The sequence below is a fragment of the Podarcis bocagei genome (genome assembly GCF_964188305.1).
Source record: "Podarcis bocagei genome assembly, chromosome: 10".
NCBI lineage: Eukaryota > Metazoa > Chordata > Lepidosauria > Squamata > Lacertidae > Podarcis > Podarcis bocagei.
The window spans coordinates 34,949,619-34,975,188 of record NC_138135.1 but is presented as its reverse complement, the minus strand read 5'-3'; the positions used below and the strand labels follow the sequence as shown (position 1 = coordinate 34,975,188).

The following is a 25,570-nucleotide window of genomic DNA, read 5'->3' as shown; positions in this document are numbered from 1 at the left end:
AGTGCAAGTCTGGATGAGCCCCCCCCCCTTTTAGATTGTGAGTCTGTAGGAAGCAACCCATCCATTTCATTTACACATACAGTGCCACATACATTCTAGATGTTCCATTTTGCCTCTGGAGAAACCCTGAAAAACTAACTTTCCATTTCACTTAAAGCAACAGTTTGGTGGTTCCCAGGTAGTAGCTGTACCATGTGCACCAGTCCTAGTGTAGATCAAATGCAAGGCTGGAAAGAACCTGCTGGCTGTGAGATGGCCTTGATGTACCATTAATGGGCTGTGGCTTGCTGAGATGGACATGATGAGTATAGTTCAACAATGAAAAATGTAGAAAAGGCTGCTGATGCTTGCCTAGACAAGTTTGCCACCAGAAGTGTAGAGGAAAAACTTGACAGAAACAGGATTCACAAATAAGCAGCACTGTGGTCTGATTACAAGTGAGATAAAAGGAAGGTCAGGTGGAATTGGATGCAACCATCCGCTTGCATGTGAGCAGAGAACAGCTGATATGCCTGGATTCAAGCACCATGGCTGGGGCTTTCCTCACACAATAGGCAAGGTCAGGCTGAGGCAGGTTAAAGGGCAGCAGGATCGCTAGGCTTCCTCTGCCCAGAGACCAACAAAGCTAAACAGAGCTGATATACTGTAGATGGACAAAAGTAACACTCCCAGAGATGCCATGCCATGTCTGGTGATTCTGATGCATGTTGACAGACCAACATGATATTGAAGAGGCCTCCACACAGATACAGAAGCCTAACCACTGGCATAATGCGGTCATAAATCTCTGATACAACCAGTGCTTTTTCTTTCTTTCTGGGGGTACACAGGGGTACACATACCCCTAAATATTTTGTGAATCTAAGTTTGGCCTCATTGAGGGGTGGTATTTCAATATGAGCAGCAAAATGAGAGTACCCCTAAACATTTTTTTAAAGAAAAAAACACTGGATACAACCCTTCACATGCAGATCAATTCTCCCCCGAGTCTTTGTCTGTTATTCCACTACCCAACTTAGTCTCACATGGTTCTGTTATATTGCAGCATCTAATATTTGTTGTTGTTGTTTTTTAAAAAAACTTACAGTTCTAACTACCACAATGCTGCAACAACCTTTATCAGACAGTCTTCCAAAACACCCCTGCCCTGGCATAAAACCATAGAGGACTCCAATGATTTTACCTCTGTTCATCAAAAATGCCATGCAATTATTATTGCTGTGCTACAGAAAACCACAAAAGGTTTCCAAAAATCCTCTCAGTTCTAGGCTAAAACCAGTAAGCTCATTTCATCTTTGACTTCAGCTATGCAAGGGTTAGGCATATTTATAACCTGCTAGTCTCACTGGCCTCTCAGTGACTAAGCTAGATAAAGGAAGATTTTATGCACAGAAATAAATTGGAAAGCCTGCCTCAACTTCAGGCAAACCTGGATTTCATTGACTGGGCCTGCACTGAAGACAGACAGATATTCTGCCCGTATTGAAGAATGAGATCATTTGTCCCTAAGTCCTAAGGTTCTGGTGCTGTGACAATGTTGTAAAATACAGTAATTAGTTAACTTTGAAACTGGCCTGAGCGAGACTAGGGTCTTTTGGCTCATACAGTGAAGTTTTTACATTATCATCTTATATCACCACTGCATCAACTTAGACAGCAGTTGCTATCCTCATGTTTGAGTGGATTTCAGTAAAATATTCTCTGCTAATAAGCACTTATGTCTATTGAAATGAATGTGCAAGTAGCATGGTTACTGTATGTTTTATGTTTTGAGTAATGGAGAATGATTAAATAGCAAGGGACCAATAAGCTGGGCTAATAAACAGAATAATAATGCTAAATGGTCAAATGTTTCTTCTTTAATCAATTGTTGTTTTAAATGTATATTGCTATAAGTGCCCACCTCTGATGTTGCAAGGCTCCAAAAGGATGTTCTACCTGGTCTGTGGGCCTTGAGGTACAGCATGTCAGCCACGGGATCTGGGTCCTTGTGGCAGAAAATCTATTTGGAAGGGCTTTGGAGCATTTACCATCCCTGCTCTTTCATAGGCTGGATTTCAATACCATCAGAAACAGGTGATAAGGCTCAAAGAAGTTATGGGACCTTATTTATGCTGTCCTCTCCAAATTTCCAAAAAGCAACATCCCTTGCAGCAGCAACAAAATCACACACGCCCCTCATTTCCCTGCTTGACCAGATTTTGGTGGTTACATTGGGGCTTGCCACTCAACTTTCTAAAGCTTAGGTATAATAGCTTGCAGAGTACCTCTCTCCATGTTTCTCTTCCTACTGGTTCAGGATATTTGACAATGGTCTATTCCAGATGGCATATCATCCATTTGTAAAACCAAGAAAAATATGCAGTGGCCTGGAGCTCTCGCTGTGATTCTATAGAACTCTGAATGAAACACCTCCAGTGCCCGAATCTTTAGGATTTAGGAAATACTGTAAAAAATCTGATTTTTAGGTGAGTTTCCTGCTAGAACTGAGACTACCAAGCTGTGGATTACATAGAGCTGGTGACAGAGTTTGTTCCATTTACATTTCTGTGTCATAATCTACAGTGAGGACGGGCTATAGCTCAGAGTCTTGTCTGAAACCTTGGTGAGCTGCAGTCAAGAAGCCAGTACTGAACTAGGTAGACCAATGGCTTCCTATGTCCCCATTCTGCACTGTGTCTTCTGCTATTGTTAGCTGGCTTGGTTCCAATTGGGAGAAATATGAGGCACGGTGTTTTGTTTTGTTTTACTAAATTATATCGGGCAGAAAGATCCTTTGAATTTGAACACAGGTTTATGAATTAACATCTGAAAAGGAGTTAGGTATTTCCGGCACTTTGAGATATAGTACTTCTGGCACTTTGAGAGACAGTACAAAATAACAAAAACAGGATGGAGCAGGGACAGTCTGGGGCCTGCACAGGTCAATGTAAGTCCTCCTGACCACCAGAAGTACCACACAAGCCACTTCTGCTTTCTCAGCCTTCTGCAGATGCATCTTAACAAATTTTCCCCCTCCACCATCGTGAAACCTAGGCACTTGCTCTTGTTTCAAAAACAAAGGCTGTGATTCTCAGAATTTGGATGGTGCTACCAAATTACATATCTAAAGATATATAATTGGCAGCATACCTGCAATCAAGCTGATTCCTAGACCACCCAAGGAAAGCCTATAGAGAGCAAAGTCAGGTTAAGAATGCCAGGCTATGGGATCAAAGACAAGTGTGTTATGCCCAAGTAGCCTCTTCATGGTGTTTGACCTCTCTGTGTGCAATGGATAGGGAGACATCTTCTTTGGGAGGGGAATCCTCCCAGCATAAGGGGCTCTCTGCTTTGCAGAAAGCTGTCTTCTCGTCAGTAGGTCAGAGAGTGGAAAGGCACAATTGGAACATGTTGCATTCTTGGTGTTTTCAGCTGCTGCAACAATCCAAAGGGGATTATTACAGTAATGTTTCTGTTAAAAGAGCAGATCTGACAAATCTGAGAGCCAGTCAGAATCAAGATATCAGATATGCAATGGTGACAAGGGCAGCCTTGAACTTTAACAAAAATGTTTAAAGCGCAGTTTGAAAGCAGTTCCTCACTATTAATGCTCCCCCCCTCCTACACCAAGAAAACTAATACTCCCAAATCAAATCTCCACTCTTGTTTTTCACTCAACAACTTTGCCTCCCATTGGTATGGGCCAAAATGGCCAAAATCCTGTCTTTTTGTCTTTTTTCTTAAACTGGCACATTGAAACACATTTACTTGGCAAAAGATTCCCTCCCGTTTATTTCACTGCACCTTAATTCACATAACTGTGTAGCGAGACCTAGTCTGAGTCCATTTTTCCTGCTTCCATGCTGAGAACTGAGCCTACGACACAAACCATCTATCACAGCTGCAGAGCAACCCAGTCTCTTCCAGACCTGTGAAACTCGCATCCAAAATATGGCTCTCTGTTTCCACCACAGTGCATACAACATCCTCACATTGATCTCATTATCTCCCTTGGAGGTATTTCTCGTGACCCCCAGAGATTGCACCACTTTCAGAATTCCTTCAACTTTCCCCACAATCAGGATGCACAATTGAATCTGGGAATACAACGGAAGACTAGAGTCTGCTGTGCAAAATACAAAATTCAAATAATAATAATAATTAATAATAATAATAATAATAGATGGGGACATTTGGGTGAAGTTGGGGTTCTTCCCCAGTATGCACACACAAAGGATATTCCACATGCTTCAAAGAGAGGCTTGAATTCAAATCAAGGGATGGGGTGGTAGTAGTGGTTATAATTCGGAGATGGCAGATAACTTGATGGGTCCTTCACAGGTTGCTTTCATGGTTTTCTTCTGTTTCTACGGTCACTGGGGGGAGCCCCCCATTGTCATTCAGTCGTTTAGCCCTGTAAGTCTCATAGTGGATGTTGTGCGTTACTTCTTTTAGATCTTGAAGGTGGGTCCTAAGGAGTAGGAGAAAAAGACAGAGAATACAGGAAAAAAATACCAGGGAATCTATTATGTAAGTATAGGAGCACTCATTGTTGCCCTTAGGCCCCCATTTAAATGGCTTTAAAGTGCTGCTTTTTTTTTTAAGGCTTTCTTGGAGCTGCAGCACAATCATCCATTCTAGCATAAACACCTCACATTTCTATTCCAATTTAGATCTCACCAGAAATTCATTTTCAATTCAATAAGCAACACCTTTTAACAACCAATGGACTCACCTAATGAGAAAGTCTCGAAGTAGAGCAAATTCACAGTGACTGAGATTTTCCACTGTAAATAAAGGGAAATACATGAATCATGGTTCTGGTACAGTATTCCAGAACTCAGAGAAATCCATCAAGGCCAGCTTCCACCTGAAGCAGCACTAATAAAAGTGCCTTGCTTGTTGTTTTTCAGGCTCTCCCATTTGGTCTAAGCCAGGCATGGGCAAACTCAGCCCTCCAGATGTTTTGGGACTACAATTCCCATCGTCCTTGACCACTGGTCCTGTTAGCTAGGGATGATGGGAGTTGTAGTCTCAAAGCATCTGGAGGGCCGAGTTTGCCTATGCCTGGTCTAAGCAAACTAGTGAATTAGGCGAAACAATTCACAGCAGTTTCATTATACTTTTCCAGTACTCCACACCTGCTTATACCAGCCCCTATGGTGAAATCTACACATATAAAAAAACGCTGTGAAAATGCTTTTTAAAAACGTTTTGAAAAATACCTTGAATTTGGCACGGCTCACTGTTGCCATCTAGTGTCACATTTGTATATTGCACTTCACAACACATTTAAAACGTTTTACAGTGGTACCTCGGGTTAAGTGCTTAATTCAATCCGGAGGTCCGTTCTTAACCTGAAACTGTTCTTAACCTGAAGCACCACTTTAGCTAAAGGGGCCTCCCACTGCCGCTGCGCTGCCGGAGCACGATTTCTGTTCTTACCGTGAAGCAAAGTTCTTAACCTGAAGCACTATTTCTGGCTTAGTGGTGTGTGTAACCCGAAGCATATGTAACCCAAGGTACCACTGTATTTGCAGCGGTATAGCTGAGTCCCATCACCGCTGGCCTGAAGGCAGGCTGTCTAAATCATATCCAGTAGGACACCTATAAAGCCTTTCTTTGGCAATCTCAAATAAGAATTGTCTACAATCTTTCTAGGTACCTTTATGCATTACCAGATTAGCCCAGCCTTGAAAGTATTTGTGGCCCATTCATTTTGTGTGCTAACTCAGTTAATCCTAAACCAAGCAATGGCTTAGTGCAAACAAACAAGCAGGTGGGTTCTTGCAATGAAGATTATAGCTGCTGATTTCCTCCCCCAGTCCTGCTGTCACAACACTACCCAAGCTAAGCCATGCTTTGGCTTACTGTTTACCTTTCCCTTCCAAACCTGGTTGGTTTTGCTCCAGACAAACCACAAGCTGTAGCCAAGGTTTGTTCCTGATTTACTGCTCATGGTTTTTCAGAGGGAGACAAGCCAGGAGCTGAGGTTTGGACATAATGCAAAGGCAAACCATGTATTAGCCCCGGTAGGAGGACTGAGGGAGGAGTGCACTAAGCCGTGGTTTGGTTTTGTGTTATGTGCAAACTGGGCCATTATAGGCAACTCTGATAAACATATCCATTGTTTATTCATTCAGATCATTACTGGCAAACAGCTTCTGTTGAAGGAGAAAGAAATGGTGGCTGATAATTCCAGGGAGCACAAATGGCAACAAAGCAAGACATCTCTACCAGAAACATGCGCTGCACCATACTGAGGCTTCCTGCCGGGAATGTTGACCTTGCCATTTTAGCTTCTACAACCTATTGGCAATCTAAAAATGCAACTGCCAGAAACTGTAGGATCAGTGTCAGCTTACCTTCGATGACTCCCCAGGGTGTCTTCCTCCCCAGGACCCTTTTCCCGTTCACTTGATATTCCTTGTCGCTGCCCACCACGGCAAATGGCATACTTTCCTGCTGAAAATATACAGTGAAATGACTTTGCTTCTCTGCGTGACACGTATGGACAATTGCTTGTTTTTCTTTCTTGTGTTTCTTCCCCAGCTTGCTACATACTTGATTCTGTCCCAGTTACCAACTCCCATGCCTAGCAGACATGCATGCTGGCCCTTCCTGCTATACTCTTTTCAGCACTCCAATTCTTTAGACTTTACAATGAAATTTAAAGCATCTTTACTCAGAAGGAAGTCCCATGTAAACTTATAGGAAACATAGGAAATAAACATTTGTGAGGGCAGGAACCCTACAATAACTCTTAATTAAGCCCTCAAAAGCGCTTAATTCTCACCTCAGGAACTACAAAATACAAATGTATACAGTTATAAGGTTGGAAGAATCCATTTCTTATGCTTCCATAGTGGCTGTAACGTTTACAGCCAACTTTTACTACATCCAACTCACATCAAGCATGGTGAGGACCAAGAAGAAAACACTGGACTCAAGTTACCCCAGCATCTCCAACAAGAAAATCTACTCTACAATCATAAGCATCCTACCCTGATTTTGTCATTCTCTGTCTTATCTTCAAGGTCCTCATCAAACTCTTTTTGGGGGTAAAATTCGATGCCATTGATTTCCAGTTCCTTGCGGACCTGGGTAGAAAAATAAAATAAAATAAAATTCAAAGCTATGCAAGAGAGAGAGAGTTTTACTGGCACAAAGGACTGTGTGTTTGTGTTTTTTACTAGATGTTTCCCAGGATACTTACCCTCTGTTTGAACTCAATCTTCTCCTCCAGAGTCATGGTGTCTGCCTTGGCGATAACTGGGATGATGTTGACTACTTTGCTCAAGTGCTTCATGAATTCCATATCCAAAGGTCTTAAGCTACAGTCCAGGAAAAAAAGACTATTAAGAAACCACCACTATCTTTAACGAAGAAGAGCATATTGTCTTGCTCCTAGCATACACAAAATTAAACCCCTTCCCGTTTTTATTCTGTTTCTAGGTTAGAAAGGGGGAAATGAACTAGAGTCTTTCTCATCTATAGCTCTGGATCGCTACTTCTTAATTTCCTCCATAGGCATAGCATTAAAAACCCACTGGATACATTCAGTGGAAAGATAAAGAGATAAGTGGGAGACTTCAATACGGGAAAAAATGAAGCAAGGTGGAAAGGCATCCTGCTGTACAGAATCTCGTGTGAGCATTACACAAGATGATGTGAATATTGCCAAGTAGACACTTGTTGAGAAACCATGACTGGTAGCAGCTTCCTAACAACTGGCAAAACCATAACAATGCATGTGTGAACCTAAGAATGGGAGCTTCCTGCCAATTATGAACATGGGCAGGAATAGACAAGCAATGGCTGAAATGTTCTTTTCTGGAACTCCATTTTCATCAATAATGTTAGAGGGATGTCCGACGCAGCACACCCTCATTATGGCACAAAAGTGGAAGAGATACCAGTTACTATTAGGACTATGCAGCCCAATGGCTACCCCATCATTACCTTGGTCTGCTGTGTGGCTTGTCAGGGGAGACTTGTACACCCTGCACATGGTGCCAGGTAGTTTGTGGAGATCCCTGTTTTGTTCACTTAGCACCCCAGGGCCCTCCCACTCCCCTTCCCTCCCAGTCTTATGAGCATGCACCAGAACGGATGAGATACATACGAGTGACCTGTGGGGGAGATAAAGTAGAGGCAACAGTGGACTCTCGTGTCTGGGATCCGTTTCTTTCTTGCAATATTGACCTCCTCCTTCAGGAACTTCTCATACTGCTCATTAATATATTTCTCAATGGGCTCCCAGCTAGGAGGGTCAGGGAGAAAAAAGGTAGACATACCTTTATCTCATATTCAAGGAAACTAGATTGCAATGTCAGTAGTCCAAGCAGGGCGAGGCGGTCAGTGTCCCATGGGGGCGCCGCAGCAAGCAGCAACCGTCCCAGGGGGGGTGCCACCCACAGCGAGCATCCCAGGGGGGCGGGGCAGCAATGTCACCCCCCTCAGGGGTGATACCTGGGGCGGACCGCACCCCCCACATCCCCCTTCCGCCACCAGTGAGTCCAAGCCTTGAAGAGGATCCTTCAATATAAACTTGGTTTTGGAAGATCCATGCTTTCCCTACTCCTCTCCACTTTGGCAACAATCAGGGTTCCTGCAGCCCCACTAGTGGGTCCTAATGTCACCTAGGGGAATTGCTGAGCAACATAATCCCTAAATATGTCCCAAGGTCTGTTTTTGTAGCTTATTTTTATCCTTGCGTATTAAGCATCGCAGCGGGCACTTGACTGGTAAATATTGTAACACTACCATCCGTTTGACTAAACTGCGGGAGGCAGAGGAAGACAGGAGTGCCTGGCGTGCTCTGGTCCATGGGGACACGAAGAGTCGGACACGACTAAACGACTAAACAACAACAACCATCCCTATGGTGCAGATTATCTTGGGTTCTTGGGCACTAATAACACTGGACAGGAGTCTGCCTCAGAGCAAAAAAAAATAAATAAATCTACCCATCTTAAGTCCTGCTTCCTTCATCTAGTTATGCTAAGTCATGCAGGAGAAAGAAAGTAGGGAGGAGACTGAGAATCAGCGAAGGAAAAAAGCACTCACCAGTTTTCATTGTTGATCTGGTCACCAAATCCAGGGGTGTCAATAACCGTGAGCTTCATTTTGACACCACCTTCTTCAATAACTGGGGGAGAAATGTTACAGTTATCTTCCTCCAAAACTGAACACTTTTTATAGAGATGATAGCATAAAGGCCTTTACATGGTACTGAGGCTCTTTTTGAACATATAGATCCATGTGGCCCTTGTAGAAATAAAGCTCTTTGTCTAGGACATTACAAGATCTAGCTTGATGGCGGAAGGGGAGCACAACAGAGCTTGGACCCTTTGCAACAATCCCCCATAGACGACAGAGGGGGGTAAACCCTATAAATTTGGATCCAAACAGAGGCCTGTTTCTGTATGGCACCTCTCCAGCCTGGGCTTATCCACACTTTCCTTTCCACTGCTCTTTGTAGTCATGGTCCATGTTTGAAGCTGCATCTCTGAGAACTCTTTTTTTGGAAAACCCAAATTGCCATTTGTTGTACTTCAGCTATAAAGAGCGGGTTTTGCATGGAAGGCTCCAGGGCCAAAAAGGGACAGAGCTTTAAAGCACGGACCTGTGCCTGGAGAGACCAGGGCAAAAGGTAAGTGTGGATAAGCCCTATAAGTGGATCTTTAATTTGGGGCATGTCTTTGTCCAGAAGGACATATCCTCAAGTCCAAGAGGTTAGACACATTGATCCTGGGTGGCCTATTGATTCCAGGGAGGCCTATTACTAAAAGAGGATACCGTTTTCCATGCAATTGGCATGTGCTAATTTATATGTACAGATGCAAATTTAGAAAAAAACACAATACACTGCATCTCATCATGGGGGGGGGGGGGAGAGACTCTAACCAGGAGACCTATGTGCCTGCTCAGTCTGCTTCCCAAGTGCTCACTGCTGCTGGACAACTCCAAGGCAGGCTGCTCTTTCTGCCTATAGCTTTCATCCTTAAACTGGACTTAGACCAGACATCTCTTCAAATAGTATAAACTTCCAAAGAGTTGACTGTCTTTTGAAAGCACTTCTAAGCCTGTCCTCTGTAAAACGCATGGACACTGTAACTGAACCTCAAGCTAGTCTGAGTGAGCGTCCACATATTCTGTCACCGTATGGACACTGTCACTGTAGCAACTCTGGACCAATTCAGACAACAACTGAAATGGCTTCATCACATGAAAGCAATATGCATTCTCTGCCTCTGCCATTCCCAGTCATCCATGCAGGGACAGCATTCCCAATGCAGTCACAACACAGCCAACACTGAACGGTTGATCCGCCAGTTAAAATCTATGACTTGGCCATGCAGTTTTGGGCTATGCATGTCAGGCCATCCCCACAGAGATTCCTGGAGATGGTACAGGCAGGGATGGCACACTGGACTGTGCACTGGACCAGACTGATCCTTCAGGTGTCATTCAGACAAGTCCTTTGCAACATATGGACATCTCCTAGGCCTCTGCCAGCCTGGGCTTTACTTCCTGGAACACCCCAGGTCTACTTTCCCTCTCCTGAAAACTCTATTTGATGTAAACGTTAGGCAATTTTACCATGCCCAATGGCCTTGATTTCCACTGTCTTAGGGATCTTCTCCTCGCGGCTCCAGCCTGAAGACTTGCGACTGACTTGGGATTTGAAGAGGGTGTTCACAAGTGTGGATTTGCCCAGTCCACTCTGGCCTGTTAAAAGAAGCATACAGGATTCACCACAGCCTTTTCAAGCCAGTCAGCAGAACCATTTATAGCCCAGCTGCTGGGAGCTGAGAAGGCACTGGCTGGTGTAAAAGTAAGAGCTCATCAGGACGATGGCTTCCCGGCTTGGCTATCAGCAGACAATGGGGAGCACAAGCAGTCATTCCCAATGAAATGATGGTTTTCCTTGAGATGCTCTTGTGATGATAGATGTGGCAAGGCAGACATGCAGATTGTGCACAGGCCATGTTTGTCTCAGGTCGTGGCTCATGTTGTTAAACAGTGGTAGTACAGTGGTACCTCGGTTTTTGAACGTCTCTGTTGACGAACGTTTCGGAACTCAAGCACCGAAAATCCAGAAGTAAATGCTTCCATTTTCAAACGCGCCTCAGAAGTTGAACGGCTTCCGCTGAGTGTTTCTCAATTTTCTTAATTAAATTTGCAGACAGCCCTTTGAGCCTCGGTTTTTGAATGTTTCAAAACCCGAACAGCTTCCCGGAACGGATTATGTTCGGAAACCGAGGTACCACTGTATTGAGGTTAATGGAAGCTTATCTTCTAAAAGCAACTCCCAATTTACACATGTCCAGTTGATGCGCCACCACACTCACACACATCATGCCATACCCGGAAGTCTTTGAAAATGGAAAAAATGGCCCTGAAAGAGCCCAGAAAGGGCAAAAAGGCACAAAACATCACCAAACAATCCCACGAATCTTTGTAAGTACAATCCCAAGACCCCTTGCACCGACTGATGAGGCCTGTGGAGCTTTGGAGTATGAGAAAAGTTTGGAGTGATTGTGGTGAACTTTGGCAAATTTGCCATCCTTCTTGCCAGTCTGGTATGTGCTGCCAGTTTTTTGAGGGTTTTTTGAAGGTTTCCAGAGGGCGTTTTCAGACTTTTTCCATGGTGTTTCAAATATGCGTGATTTCGGAACATAACCCTCATGTAAATTGGGAGTTGCCTGCATTGCATGCTGTGGAGTCAGATTGCAATTTGAACCATGGTGAGGGGAAAGGGTTTTATAACCCTTACTCTGTACTGGGGACAGGGAATCTTTTTCAACCCGAAGTTTCACTAGCTTCTGGGTGACCTTCTAAGGCCACATGCCAGTGGTAGGCTGGGCCAGAAGCAAAAGTGGGTGGAGCAACAAATATCAACAGGAGACTAGTTTCTAGACACACTCAAACATACCCTTCTACACCACAACCCCTGTCCAGCTGCCCTCCCCAGCCTCCCTTCACAAGATCCTTGGATCCAACCCTTCCTACCGACAACCATGATGTTGAAGTCAAATCCAGTTTTCATGGTCTTCTTGCGCATCTGCTCTATGATGGTGTCGATCCCAATGTAGCCCAGCAGATTGGAATTGATACCAACGGGTTTCATTGGCACGACTGGTTTTGGCCGCGGCTCTGGCACCAGCTCAGACATGGCTGCTTCAGGCTTGGTATCTACTGGCCCTGCAAGTGGAGAGAAGAAGTAAACAGTATACTTACTGATGCAGTGAGATATGTGATAGACCTGTGAAAGGGTAAAAGAGTATTGGGAAATAATTCATAATGAACTGAAAAAAATGTTTAAAAATACTTTCCAAAAAAAACCAGAGTCCTTTTGTTGGGGATAATTCAGATGGAAATTCCCAGGTGTCAAAAAAGGTTATTTATGTATGCCACTACTGCGGCTCGTGTTTCGTTAGCCCAAAAATGGAAAAGGAGCAAAGTCCAAACTAAAGAAGAATGACAACTTAAACTGATAGAATATACACAGCTTGCAGACCTAACATATAGAATAAGAGAACAAGAAGAATATACATTTAAAGATGATTGGAAAATATTTATTGAATATATGGAGGAAAATTGTGTATATTTGAAAACCTGGGCAGCATTAAGATAAATTCAACAGTGCAAATAAGTTTTGATGGATTTAATAATGGAATACTGAATGGTTTAGTTTATATAAAATATGCAGGGATTTATGTTATGCAAAATGAACCATGGAAAGAGAAGGGGGGAAGTCACTGATATTTTAAGGCTGTTTAAATGAATATTCTAAAATGTAAAACAGAAAATTTAATAAAAAATATAGAAAAAACAACAGTATATTTCATAGAAAAATGCTGGGTCTCTTCCATTTCCATTGGGAAAGGAAAGAACAAATCGAGACAGCTGCTCCTCAAAGGCCCTTCTCTCTCAAAGGTCCATTTATGCTTTTGCAGATGTGCTTCTGTTATTATCTTCTTGTCATTGCATGAGCCATTTGATGCATGGCAGGGCTGTCTGCCCCATGAAGCATGGCCATGGCAGTGACATATTGTGGTGGGAAGTGGAACCTATGTTGGCAGCGCAGCAGTGGCACCAAGCACAGAGCCTGGTGGCAGCACCATGTCAAGGGCCCACCAAACTCTAATGCCAGGCCTGCAAGGTACAGCACCCTGCATGAGATCCGACAAGTGAGAAATACCATCACATCATGGTAACAACAGTTCCTTATTTACTGATTGATAGTGTTGATTTGCAGTCCACAGCATCCCCTACTACATGTGGTGGATAGCAACAGGCTGAAAACAGAAAATCCTTAAAATATTAAACAGGGCCTTGTAGAATCAGGTCCCTAGTCCCTCCCCCCACTCCCTCAAAGCAGCTGAAATTCAAAGGTTTTAATAAACCACAGCCGATTACCTTTCAGCAATTCTCATCGAAACATCAGAACATCCACGCACTCCTTAGGAAAACTAGACAAAAGGTACTACTTTGCTTTGACAATGGTAAGGAGCCAAGGGACAAACATTTCCATTCAATCCAGTCCCTAGTTTGTATCTAATAACTCTTTCTCCCAGAACAGAAAGAGCCCCTTTAGCTAGAGTTTTCACCACTAAAAATAAAAATCCCTTTTTAAGGGATTGATGAAGACTGACATCCTTTCACCCAAAATGAGAATTAAGTGCTTTGGGATCTTTTCAGCACAGAGACTGTCACACTCTTTAAGAAACTGGTCCTACCCACTCATAGAACACCCTGTACCAACAGGAATGCCCAGTTGTGTCAAACAGCCAGCAGCCTCTAGTGCTTTGTATTGGTGCCAAGTTCTTGGGGTGAGAAAGCCCTTCAGAAACACCTCAGCACTGTGTTGTGCCTATGAGACTGTGCTACAAATCTCATCTTTGCCATGAACTTGCTAGGTGGTCTTAAACAAAACACAGCCTCAGTGAAGCACGTGGCATCCTCACGCAGCTGCCAGGGCCCTGGCACAGCCCACCACTATGTGGATGCCTGTTGTACTCTCTGCCTGCGCACACACACCTGACAGGCAGCTGAGTCTGGCAGCCACCTGCCCTTTCCATTTCCCACAATGCACCTGGTGTAGTGTCACCATGAGGCATTCTGGGAAATTTACATGGTGGTCCCAAACCACCTGCCACTCCTCATAGCACTCCTGCTGCTGCCAGTCACCACCAGGCAAGGTCAGTGAGTTCTATTCTGATGTAGGAGGACACCAAGAAGAAGACACCAAACCTGGAACTTCATCTGAAGTTAGAGCACAACAATACTGGCCGATTTTATAGGGTTAATGTTAGGATTACAGTATAATATGTGCAAAGCACTTATCACCTGAAAACATAACAGCATCATGACTACCGCTACTGCCCATGGCCTTGCAATGAATCCATGGCAGTAATGGGATTGCACTCATTCATGATCGCTGATTTTTCATGGTGATGATTCAGAGTTCTTTTGATAGATCCAACACATCACTCAACCTTAATTTATCTGACATTCAGTGTCAAGAAGAAGATATACCCCAATTAGTTCCTTTATCCCAGCAGCCACCACTTCCAAATGCCATTTCCACTGAATGTGCAGCTGGGCTTTCATACAGGGCTTGTGACCCAGGTTTTTCTCCACGTAAGTGAAGAATCAGCAAGCTCCGGATCAAGGATGTGAGAACCAAAGTGAGCTCTCCTTCACTGGAAGTTTCTCATTTAACATTTCACAATCGGTTTGTGATTTTTGTACTGATGGGCTATCCCCTGAGGCGTCTGTTGTCTTTTTAGAGCTTTCTTGAAGCTGCTGCTGGCCATGAAAACCTCCAGCAATTTGACAAAACATGAGAAGCTCTTGCTGCTTTTTCTTCCTTTCTTTTTGTTTTAAACCATTTTGTGCTGCATTCTCAACAGCCCAATCCTAAGAACTGCAGTTTCTTCCATTTAGGATTGCCCTAACACATCTTCATAATATGCACACATAATAATAATGCGTTTCAACAGGCACTAATTGTGGATCACCTGTTGCATAGCATTGTGGGATGAAAACACACAGGCCCACAAGCTGAGATGCATACCCCAAAGCAGTCTTGATCAGCCCTATTTTTTATCATCCCTGAGGCCCAGATCCTTTTCCTTCCACATGCCAGGTCCTGGTAGACCACGCAGCTTATGGTTCTCATGCATCCCTTGGGTAACCAACACAGCCTTTTCGACTGGAACTGTTCTTATTCTAAATAGCTGCCTAGAATTCCAGTCTATTCTACCTCTGCCAAGATTTCCTCTTTCTTTCAGGCAAAGCCTGGCCAAGGATCTCTCTGCTGCAGTGAACTTGCCCTCCTTTTAAAAAAAAACAACTTTCTCTACATTCTCTGGAATCTGGTACAGTGTTTTCTACTTGGTGCTGGTAACTGGTGGCTGCTGAGCCTACAATAGGTGCTTGCTGGTCCCTTAATTGTTGCAAATGCCTTTAAAGAGGTGTCCGCATCACCACCTTCAGACAGCGAAGTTGTCGGGTTTTGGGTGCATTTCACAGCTCTTTGCCCCCTAGCTGTTCACATCAGCGCAGTTTCAATTCATTTCTGTTTTTGTACATACCAGGGGGGTGTTGATGAGGCCCACATGTCTTGCCCTGTGCAAAGGTGTTCACACCTTGGCTAGAGATGAATTAGGAACAGCTTTGCAGTGGAAAGAAGATTTAAACCTGGGTCACCCCAGCAATAGTCCAACATTTTTACCACTACACCACACTACTCTACCTTGCTGTTCCCCGAACCAGCGGTAGTTGCCCCAATCTTGCTGTTGCCCCAATAATTTGCTGTGCAAATGAGAATTTCAGTTACGTGTCCCCTCCTTCCATAGCACCAGCATAGCAACAGCAGCAGAGTCTGAGGGAGTCAGAGAGGATTTCCTTCTGTCTGTTTGTCTTGGTAAATTATGGGCTGTAGAAAGGAGCCAAAATTGGAGTTTTCCCTCCTCTCTGCTCCACCTCCGTATGGAAGTTCTGAGCCAAACCCCAGAAGGCCCCGCGACAAGGATTCCAAACTGATAATCCGACATGACTGGGTGATCTGTAAGTTTTATAAAGGTACACATTTTGTCTTGCCAGAATTACAGCTTAAAATGAGGAAGGGCTAGTCCTACCATTAAACAGGCCAAAGTGGCCTGCTTCAAGCACCAGACTTGGGGCAGCAAATTATCATTTTTTCAGCAGGCTTTTATATTTTTGCCATCTTCAAGACACTGTTTGGATTTTCCACCTCAGGCATCAAAAATATGAAGGATCGTATCAAAAACAGGATTGTTCTCCTTTGCAAAACATTTTTCAACCCTGATGAAATTTGCTGCCCAAGGGTTGGGTTAGTTGATAATTGGGCTAGTTGAATTTGAACTGTATATTCCCTCTGGTCAACACATTTAATCACATCTCTAGAATTTGCAGCAGCCCTTTTGTTGGCTAAGGGCCAGATGATAATTAGTAACTTTATTTGAAAGCAATAACCCCTGATGTAATTATTTTCTACAGTCCAGATACAGAAGGCTTTTCTCCCACCCCTTGCCTTCCTTGCCTTTGTCTGAGTAACTCTATGGAGCAAAATAATAACCAGCTTTGATCGAATACACCTCCAGTTCTGCTGCCTGCCCTTCAGTGGGGATCTGGCTCCATTTTCACTGCAGCTTGTGAAAGCACCCACACACAGGACTTCAAAAGGAACGCACTGAGCATACCTCCCCTGAGAGCTGTACTATTCTTATTGCTATAGTTTGCATGTGGCTTTCTAGTTAGCAGTCTTTTTAAACCCTCTGTCATAAGAAAACAAAGAGAAGATACAGGTGCTGTTTCCAGAACACTGGGGAGAGGACCTTTGTTCCAACACACACCCATCCTATTAAAAAAACAACAACTTTGGATAGGCCAACCTAGTGCCCTTTCAGATGTTGTTGGCCTACCCATAATTCCTAGCCATTGGCCACCTTGTCTGGGGCTGAGGGGAGTTGTAGTCCAAAGCATCTAGAGAAAACCAGGTCGGGGAAGGTAGCTTTCAGACAATCCATTCTCAAGTAGGTCACAACTGCACAAAGCTGTGCAGACTCACCAAGCTCTGACTAGCAGAGCTGTCTCTCAACACCAAGGGATCTTCCACACTTCTGCTCATCCCTTGCCTAGAAAGCATGGATCCAAGCGGTTTTGCCTTCGCCCCACTGCTTTCTCCTTGGAAACCCAATTTTCAATGCTAAATTGGAGCGAACATCAATTCAGAAAAAGCCCAGTTGGGAAAAGCCCAGGGGGAAAGCAATAAGGTGAGCAGAATTGTGGATGAGCCCTAAGTCCCAACCTTGGAACATGTGGAGACAATAATAAAAGGCTGCTCTTGACAAAGCAGAGAATTTTTCTGAAGGGAATCGCTCCTTGTGAAGATACATGGACGCTGATTGTGAATAATGCGAAGCAAGGTTCATGTATCTTCACAAAGGATGCTACTTCCATGAGGATGTGAATCCAATACCCTTTTTAAAGAGATTAATTCAGGTAACCCTATACATGTCTTACTCCAAATCAAGGCCCATGGAGTCCAGTGAGGTAGGCATTGAGAAGGCCCCTACCCAAGACCTTGAAGAGCCACTACCAGCCAAGGTAAACAATCCTGAGCTAGATAGACCTATGGTCTGACTCTGAATAAGACAACTGGCCAGGTCCCCATGAAATGGCTCCGCTAAAAGCCAGGGTGCATTTGCTCCAACCACATAAGGCTGTGTAGTTCAAACATTTGCACTCTTTTTTCAGATGACTAGAACTGTTCCACCTACAACTGTGGCTGTCTGTGCACACACCATACACACAAAGAATATGTAAAGCACATTTTCCCCACCCCAAAGAATCCTATAGTTTACCCCTCACAGGGCTACAATTCCCAACACCTTTAACAAACTACAGTTCCCATGAGCATTGGGCTGGGGTGCTTTAAATGTGTGGTGTGCACACAGCCACAATAGCTGTAGCTATGTGACATCGGGCATATTCCCTTGTATGACAGCTCCTGCTATTAGCACATTCGCCTTGCACTGCATCCATTCATTCATTGATTCATTCATTCATTCAAGCCTCCCACTCTACCCTGCTCCCCCTTTTAATTTACAGCCCTTTTGTGCCTGCTACCCAGCCCCCACATCACCACACCCCTTCTTCCCCTTTCACCAAGCATTGCTTTCCTTTTCCCAGCCACCCCAGCCCTGACACTTTCTCTCCCCACCCGTTATCCCACAGGACTCCCGTCAAGGCCCACAGACAACGGCCTCTCCACCCAGCTCTGGTTCCCTGCCATCACCCCACCCGTGGTCCACTCCACAATTCCGGAGCAAGGTTTCCAATATGACACACATCCATGCCACTGAAAGGGAAGAATCGCCTGCGGTCAGCAACAGCCAAGCCAGCTGCAAGGCAGCTCACGCCTCTGAGCCAGCTGGGAATTAATGTGCGCCTTCACAAAAGCCCCAGTGTCTCTGATGCACCATCGCAGCTGCCCTGCCTGCTTCCCCCTTGACACCAGATGGAAGAAGAGGAGCAGGAAATGCTGCTTTCCCTTTCCACAATCCTCCCTTGCAAGATTAGCAGCGCCTGTGCCAGTCTCCATGCCAAAAGCCAAATGTCTTGCTGAGCCGAGAATGCATGCCGGATCTCAGCATCCCTCCTGCATCTCTGAGCCCCGCCAGACCCATAAGAGCATGCAAGCATCCTCATGGACCACCTACCTTTGAACATGAATCTTTCTTTGTCTCTGGAATATGATCCTTCTCTTCACTTCCCTCTGCCTAAAAGCTGCCTCTGAGAGTCTGATTGCGTTTCTTTCTTTCTTCTCCCTATGTGTCTCTCTCTTTCTCTCTCCTTTTTCCTTCTCCAATGGATATTTCAGATAACCAGAGATGCTGATGCCGCCACTGCCATGTTCACGTGACCTGAATATTAAACATCCCTGCAAAATCTCCCCCAGACTCTGCCTCCCTCTCTTCCCAGGATCAAGGGCTGGATCATCCAAGCATCTGGGAGACCTTGACTGGATTGGTGGGCATGGAAATGTGTGCTGGCTCCTGAAGGGAGGTGCTGTGATAAATGGGTTAGCCGAAGCCAGAAAACTGTCCCCTCCCCGCCGCATATATATACTCTTTCTTCCTTGCCTCTCCGCCCTCCTTTCTCCTCCCCTGTTCCCAGGCAGCTTTCATATGCCACTGTCTGCTGAGCATCTCTAGAGACAAGAAGCTACTTCATGAAAAGGGATTGTTAACTCTTTCATCAGGCAGCAGTGTTCGCCAAAGAAATGAGGAAAGTGTGTGCCTGCATCTAGGCATTTCAGTCTTATATCTGGGTCTTTCGCTAGCAAGCATTCATGCGGCTATGACTTGGACCCCATTTAAAACATGCATTTTTAGAAATGGTGAGAAGCAGTAACCCATTATGTGGAGGCACAGAGTGTCTGCCAGAAACGGTCTGCATGTCAGCCCAGGCAAGGAGAATCTGTCTTTGTGTCAGTGTGCATAGTGCACACACAGGATGTCTCTCCCGGTGCCTTTAGGCAGCTACATCTGTGTGTGTCTCTGCACATTTGTCACGGCAAAGCACAAATGCCTTGGAGGTGCTGGGGAGCTGGGAAGCAGGTCTGCAGAAGGCAATGAATGGAAAAACACTTCCACCTAAGATAAAATGCATAACCCACATATAAGTGGTTCTCATAACTGGATTTTGCTGCATGGGAAGCCATGACCACACAGGGAAATATAAATACACACTCGTGCAATCTTCACACGCAGCGATGCACAAGTCACACAATGTTTCCTACACAAAAGTGGGGAAATGGATGCCCTTTGAAAAAGTGCTCAAGCAAATGTCCAGGAAATGGTGTCATAGGGCTTAGATGCAGACAATGGATTTTGATGTGTGGTCTTGGTGGAAGCTAGAAGCCAGTAGGTACACAATTTCTGATATGAGGGGACACTGATGACCCTGGCCTGGCACCCCAATGTGAATGCATTTTGAATTGCTTGTAGGTTGCTTATCCTTATTGGACTGCCTATTTGCCTCCAGGCCACCAGTACATACCAGGGATGTCGTGGTAAATTCCAAAGAGCAGGAGCTCATCATGGCACCCCCTTTAATGCAACCTCTAGCTTTGCAATAGAAATGCAAGCAATCTTGTTTAAAAAAACAAAAAGTGTTGTGCTTTAAACTGCTAGCATGAAACAGTCGAAACCCCAACAAAGGAAGGAAGCATCCAGTCTCTACTGGATTATTCCTTTCATTCCTGAGCTTCCTACTGTGTTAATCTGTGACCAACAGTGATGTCACTTGTGTGTTGCCATCTGCCTGTTTCAAGAGACAATGGAAGAGAGAGCCATTGGGGTAAAGTCAAACTGTTGGAGTTAAAGCACTTGCTGCGGCTGTAGAGACCGATACGGGAGAGACATGTTTTATTGCAGTTGGGGCAGATGGCACTTGAAAGCTTTGTTATTACCTCATTCATTTGTCAGAGCAAGTGAAACGCTGCCAAATGACATCATTACTCTGGGCCTTAAAAAAGGCCCAGAACTGTTGCTCCCCCTACCTGCCTGGTTCCTACACCATTATACCGTTGATCCTGACAGCTAGCAGGGCTGGAAAGATGTCTGAAGAGTGACTGACAGCTGCAGCAGATGCAACTGGCCTACATGGATCAATGTCAGTATAAAGCACCTTTGTATATTCACTTCCACTGGGGTTTCTCCAGCTTGAACGGGGGAATCATATGGAAAAATAATAGTAGTAGTTTGGATTTGATATCCCGCTTTATCACTACCCGAAGGAGTCTCAAAATGGCTAACATTCTCCTTCGCGTCCTCCCCCACAACAAACACTCTGTGAGCTGAGTGGGGCTGAGAGACTTCAGAGAAGTGTGACTAGCCCAAAGTCACCCAGCAACTGCATGTGGAGGAGCGGGGAAGCGAACCCGGTTCACCAGATTACGAGTCTACTGCTCTTAACCACTACACCACGCTGGCTCTCAGATTAAAGGTAAAGGGACCCCTGACCATTAGGTCCAGTTGCGGATGACTCTGGGGTTGCGGCGCTCATCTCGCTTTATTGGCCGAGGGAGCCGACGTACAGCTTCCGGGTCATGTGGCCGGCATGACTAAGCTGCTTCTGGCGAATCAGAGCAGCGCACGGAAACGCCGTTTACCTTCCCGCCAGAGTGGTACCTATTTATCTACTTGCACTTTGACGTGCTTTCGAACTGCTAGGTTGGCAGGTTACTCTCATAGTAAACTGCATTAACTGGTATTGACTGGTTTTATGCTTTAGCAGAGACTCTGACACAAGCTGATGAAACAACATAGAATCAGAATATTATCTCATGACACATTATGTTAAGTCCCTGCATCCTGCCCCTCAGCAATCGAGAAGAGAGAACCCCTCACGCTGCATACACACAGCAAACGCATGACAAGACACCACTTTGGGACTTACATTCAAACCCAGTTGTATTTGTCACAGGAGACATGGCGGAATCTGCCATGAAGCAGTTGCCGTTCAGAGCATGCTCCTCAAGACCCTCCTGAGGGAAGGGAAGTAACGTCTTTCCAGGTTCAGCTAAGCCTTGGGGCTCATCGATGCCTTTTGGGATGCCATACCTGTCATTAGAAGCAAAGTCCTCCTGAACCGTTTCTTTCAGGGGTGAATTTGTGGGATCTTCTGTGGTTTTGGGAAGTGGCTGAGGGGGAGGAGATGGTGGTGGGCTAGCAGGGGCCAAACGTCTCTGGGAACCTGGCATGCCTGCATCTGAGGTATGATTTCCGTCTTCCAGGCAAAGAGTGGTTTGCATATCAGCTGAATTCTCAGCTACCCTTTGGGGCAAGGCTTGTAATCCGGACAATGGCAGATGGCTTGGTGAAGGCAACTCCTCTTTTCTTCCCAATGCTTCCTTTTGGAAGGGAACCTTCTGGAACTCCCTCCTTGTTGCCATAGAGTGTGAGAGGAGTTGCCGGCCAGCTGGAGGGGCATTGGTGCTCCTCTGAAGAGTAAATGAGAGAGAGCTTAGTTTACGTGCCTCCAAACCATTGGCTGCTGTCCAGTGAGGAGACTGGGAGGCGGTAGGAGCTGAGCATGAGGAGAGGAGCCCATCATGGCAACGAGGCGGCTTTGGGGGCCCAAGCCTCGATTGAGGTTTAGGAATCCCTCTGCCTTTTGCCAAAGGGAGCTGTTTGGTGGGGTCCTGCCTGAATGAGTTGAGGCAGGCTTCCTTTTTCAAGATGGGGCTGAGAGCCGCCAGCCCCCCGGTTCCAAGGGAGCGTGTCATGTGTCCTGGGATGCGGCTGGGATTGGATGAGGCTCCTAAGGTTGGAATACATCTTCGGGTCCTGTGTGGGGAAGGAGCAAAGTCCTTGTCCATCATGGGCGCTTGCTGCTTCCGTGTTTCCTAAAATAACAAAACCAAAGGAAGGGTTGATGCAAAGCACTCAGCAGCAGCGGCTCTGTAAAATAAAAATAAAAAAGTAACTCGATCCAACTGCTCTGTCCTAGCAACAAAATACTCAATACTTTACCCAGCCAATGTGATTTGAGAGATGAGGATTGTACAGTGGTACCTCAGGTTACATACGCTTCAGGTTACATACGCTTCAGGTTACAGACTCCACTAACCCAGAAATATTACCTCGGGTTAAGTACTTTGCTTCAGGATGAGAACAGAAATTGTGCTCCGGCGGCACGGCAGCAGCAGGAGGCCCCATTAGCTAAAGTGGTGCTGCAGGTTAAGAACAGTTTCAGGTTAAGTACGGACCTCCAGAATGAATTAAGTACTTAACCTGAGGTACTGTATACCCATGATACATTTGAAGTATACCCACCCCCCACCCCAGAATTCTGGGAACTATAATTTACACCTCATAGAGCTGCAATTTATTTATTTATTGTATTACTATTCACCTCTTTCTCCAAGGGGCTCAAGGTGGTATACATGGTTCTCCGCCTCCTCATTTAATCTTCACAACAACCTTGTGAGGTAGATTAGGCTGAGAGGCTGTGACTGGTTTAAGATTACCCAGGGAGCTTCATGAGCATGTGGGGATTTGAACCCTTGTTCTCCCAGGTCCTAGTGTGACATTCTAACCATTGCACCCACACTGGCTCTTGGCATTTTTTCCAATTCCCATCAAGCTTAACAAACTACAGTTCCCAGGATTATTTGGCGCAGGTCATGTGCTTTAACTGTGATGCAGAGGAAGGAATCCCACATTTTCTCGATATATTGCAAAGCCAGTTATTAAAAAAGTTAAAAATCTGAAAATTTCTATGAAGCCTTTGACAGAATCTTCATTACTTTCCTGAGAGTGAGAGCCAAATTAGAAGTATAATAATAATAATAATAATAATAATAATAATAATAATTTTTTATTTATACCCTGCCCATCTGGCAGGGTTTCCCCAGCCACTCTGGGTGGCTTCCAACAGAATATTAAAATACAATAGTCTATTAAACATTAAAAGGCTTCCCTAAACTGGGCTGCCTTCAGATGTCTTCTAAAAGTCTTGGAAGTTGTTTTTCTCTTTGACATCTGGTAGGAGGGTGTTCCACAGGGTGGGTGCCGCTACCTGCCTGGTTCCCTGTAACTTGGCTTCTCGCAGTGAGGGAACTGCCAGAAGGCCCTCGGCACTGGACCTCAGTGTCCGGGCACACCGTTATGAATGGAGGGGTGGGTGGGTGTGATCCAGACTGGCATATGCATTGCAGGGGGTTGGACTAGATGACCCTTGGGGTCCTTTCTAACTCTACAATTCTATTATTCTACCTGAAAGACCACCTCTCTACTTAGACTCTTGCCCAGCCACCACATTTCATAGAAGAGGACCTCCTGGTGGCATTGAGACCATTCCCTACTGCATCCTCCAGTAGTGAGGCTTTCAGAGTTATATCCATTTAATGTGCAATTTTATACCTTTAGAGACAAGGCATGCCCCAACGATCCTCTCTTTCAGGTGCATGTATAATACCATCCTTCTTTACTTGTGTGAGCTTTTCCTAATGAATTATTGTCTGCTGATCAACTTGTAGTGTTGTACTGTCATTTGAACAGTATTAGTTTTGGCACAGTGTTCAATGCTAGTCCTGCCCAGAGTAGACCAATTGAAGTTAATGAGCATGGCTAACTTATGTCCATTAATTTCAGTTTATCTACTCTGCGTAGAATTCAGTTGGATGCAACACATGGTGTATATTTTATGTTTATCTTTTGTTTTCCTTACACCACTCTGATATATTATAATTTGAGCAGTCATATACACTTTTAAAAAACAATGTATATAAACATAGTTTTCATTCATTTTGTGATTCCCTGTAAGCAATTTTCAGTGTGCCAAGTTTGAGGCTTTGAATAGCTGTAATGCAGGGTTTTGTAGTTCAGATGGGCACTTACATTATTTACATTCTTTCATAAGTTGCTTTGTGACATTTTGTAAAAAGCTATTAAGACATTACTGACATATTTTTGCCTTTTGCACAACCAGATTTTTTAAAAAAGCCATGTTTAGCAAGCTTTTTATTAGTATTTAAAGTCTATAAAAATAGAAAGCAAAACTTAACTGCTGTTACTAAGAATAAAATATATGCCATTGTTTCCATGGGAAATAGAGATGTTTGTGTGTAATGGTGTGTGGGTGTGTTAAGGGTGTGTGAATGTGTGTGGGTCTGATGCTGCTCATGGGTCTGACCCTGCCCACTACTGAAATTAGCTCCCCCACTCAAGATTTCCATGAGTGCAATGCCTTCAGCCCCCAAAATGTTCCCCGCCCAGGACACACAGAGATAAATTTCTACACCTTTCCAGAATATTGTTATTGTTTAAATAATTTCACAAGCTGCTAAGATACAGAAAAATGTTTGCAATACTTGCTACGAGATATAATATATGAAAATTAACATTATTATCCATCCACTTGCTCCAATTTGTATATAAAAAGTCTGCAGCTGGAGACAGACAATACTCTGGGAAAGGTAAAACTGAATTGTATAAGGGAAGGATTATTGTGGTGTGTGAACTCACAACCCACCTTCCCCTCTGGTAGTTAAACAAGGTTGACCGGGTGTTGTAGTGTTCAAACACCCACAAAGCCACTGTGACCATGAGATAAAAGAAGCATATGTTTATTTAGTACAGGAAGGATGCCCTTCCCAGCTCTCTTAAAAGCTATTGCCTGTTGCCAACCAGCACTGTTTCAAGGAATAATCACTTCATAAAAGCTGTTGATTTTTCTAATCTTTCTCTTGTTTTCCCAGAGGATTCTTACATTGAAAGAACACACCAGGAGCTTACCTGGAATGATGTAGGTGCAAAGCAGCCGAATGTCCACAGCAAACAACCATTTGGTGTACAAGAACTTAAAAGAAATCCAAACCTTTCAAAGGCAGGCTGCTCCCCAACCCATAGATCACAGTTAATTCTACGAAAATATTTTGACTACATCAGTCCTCAGAAGGAACATCCATTTCCAGACCTCCTGGACGTCATGGTGAGTGGGGTGAGTTTCTTCTCTTTCTTTATCCCTTCTCTTGAAC

At 44.6% G+C, this 25,570-nt stretch overlaps 1 protein-coding gene across 4 annotated transcripts; it reads right to left on the bottom strand.

Moving 5' to 3' along the window:
* Positions 1-68: 68 nt before the first annotated feature.
* SEPTIN3 (septin 3) lies at positions 69-25,570 on the bottom strand. 4 transcript variants are annotated; one of them, XM_081210890.1, is made up of 11 exons: positions 25,329-25,570; positions 21,487-22,435; positions 12,001-12,192; positions 10,588-10,716; positions 9,052-9,133; positions 8,108-8,245; positions 7,199-7,316; positions 6,987-7,082; positions 6,348-6,447; positions 4,718-4,769; positions 69-4,453 (listed from the first exon to the last, which is right to left on the bottom strand). In XM_081210890.1, the coding sequence occupies exons 2-11, from the start codon at positions 22,409-22,411 to the stop codon at positions 4,318-4,320; spliced, it is 1,968 nt and encodes a 655-aa protein (XP_081067016.1). In that variant the 5' UTR covers positions 22,412-22,435; positions 25,329-25,570; the 3' UTR covers positions 69-4,317. The 4 variants fall into 4 exon arrangements, with proteins under 4 accessions (XP_081067016.1, XP_081067015.1, XP_081067017.1 ...); XM_081210889.1 differs by lacking the exon at positions 25,329-25,570 and having other exon boundaries at positions 6,348-6,444; positions 21,487-22,426; XM_081210891.1 differs by lacking the exons at positions 21,487-22,435; positions 25,329-25,570 and adding an exon at positions 18,744-19,163.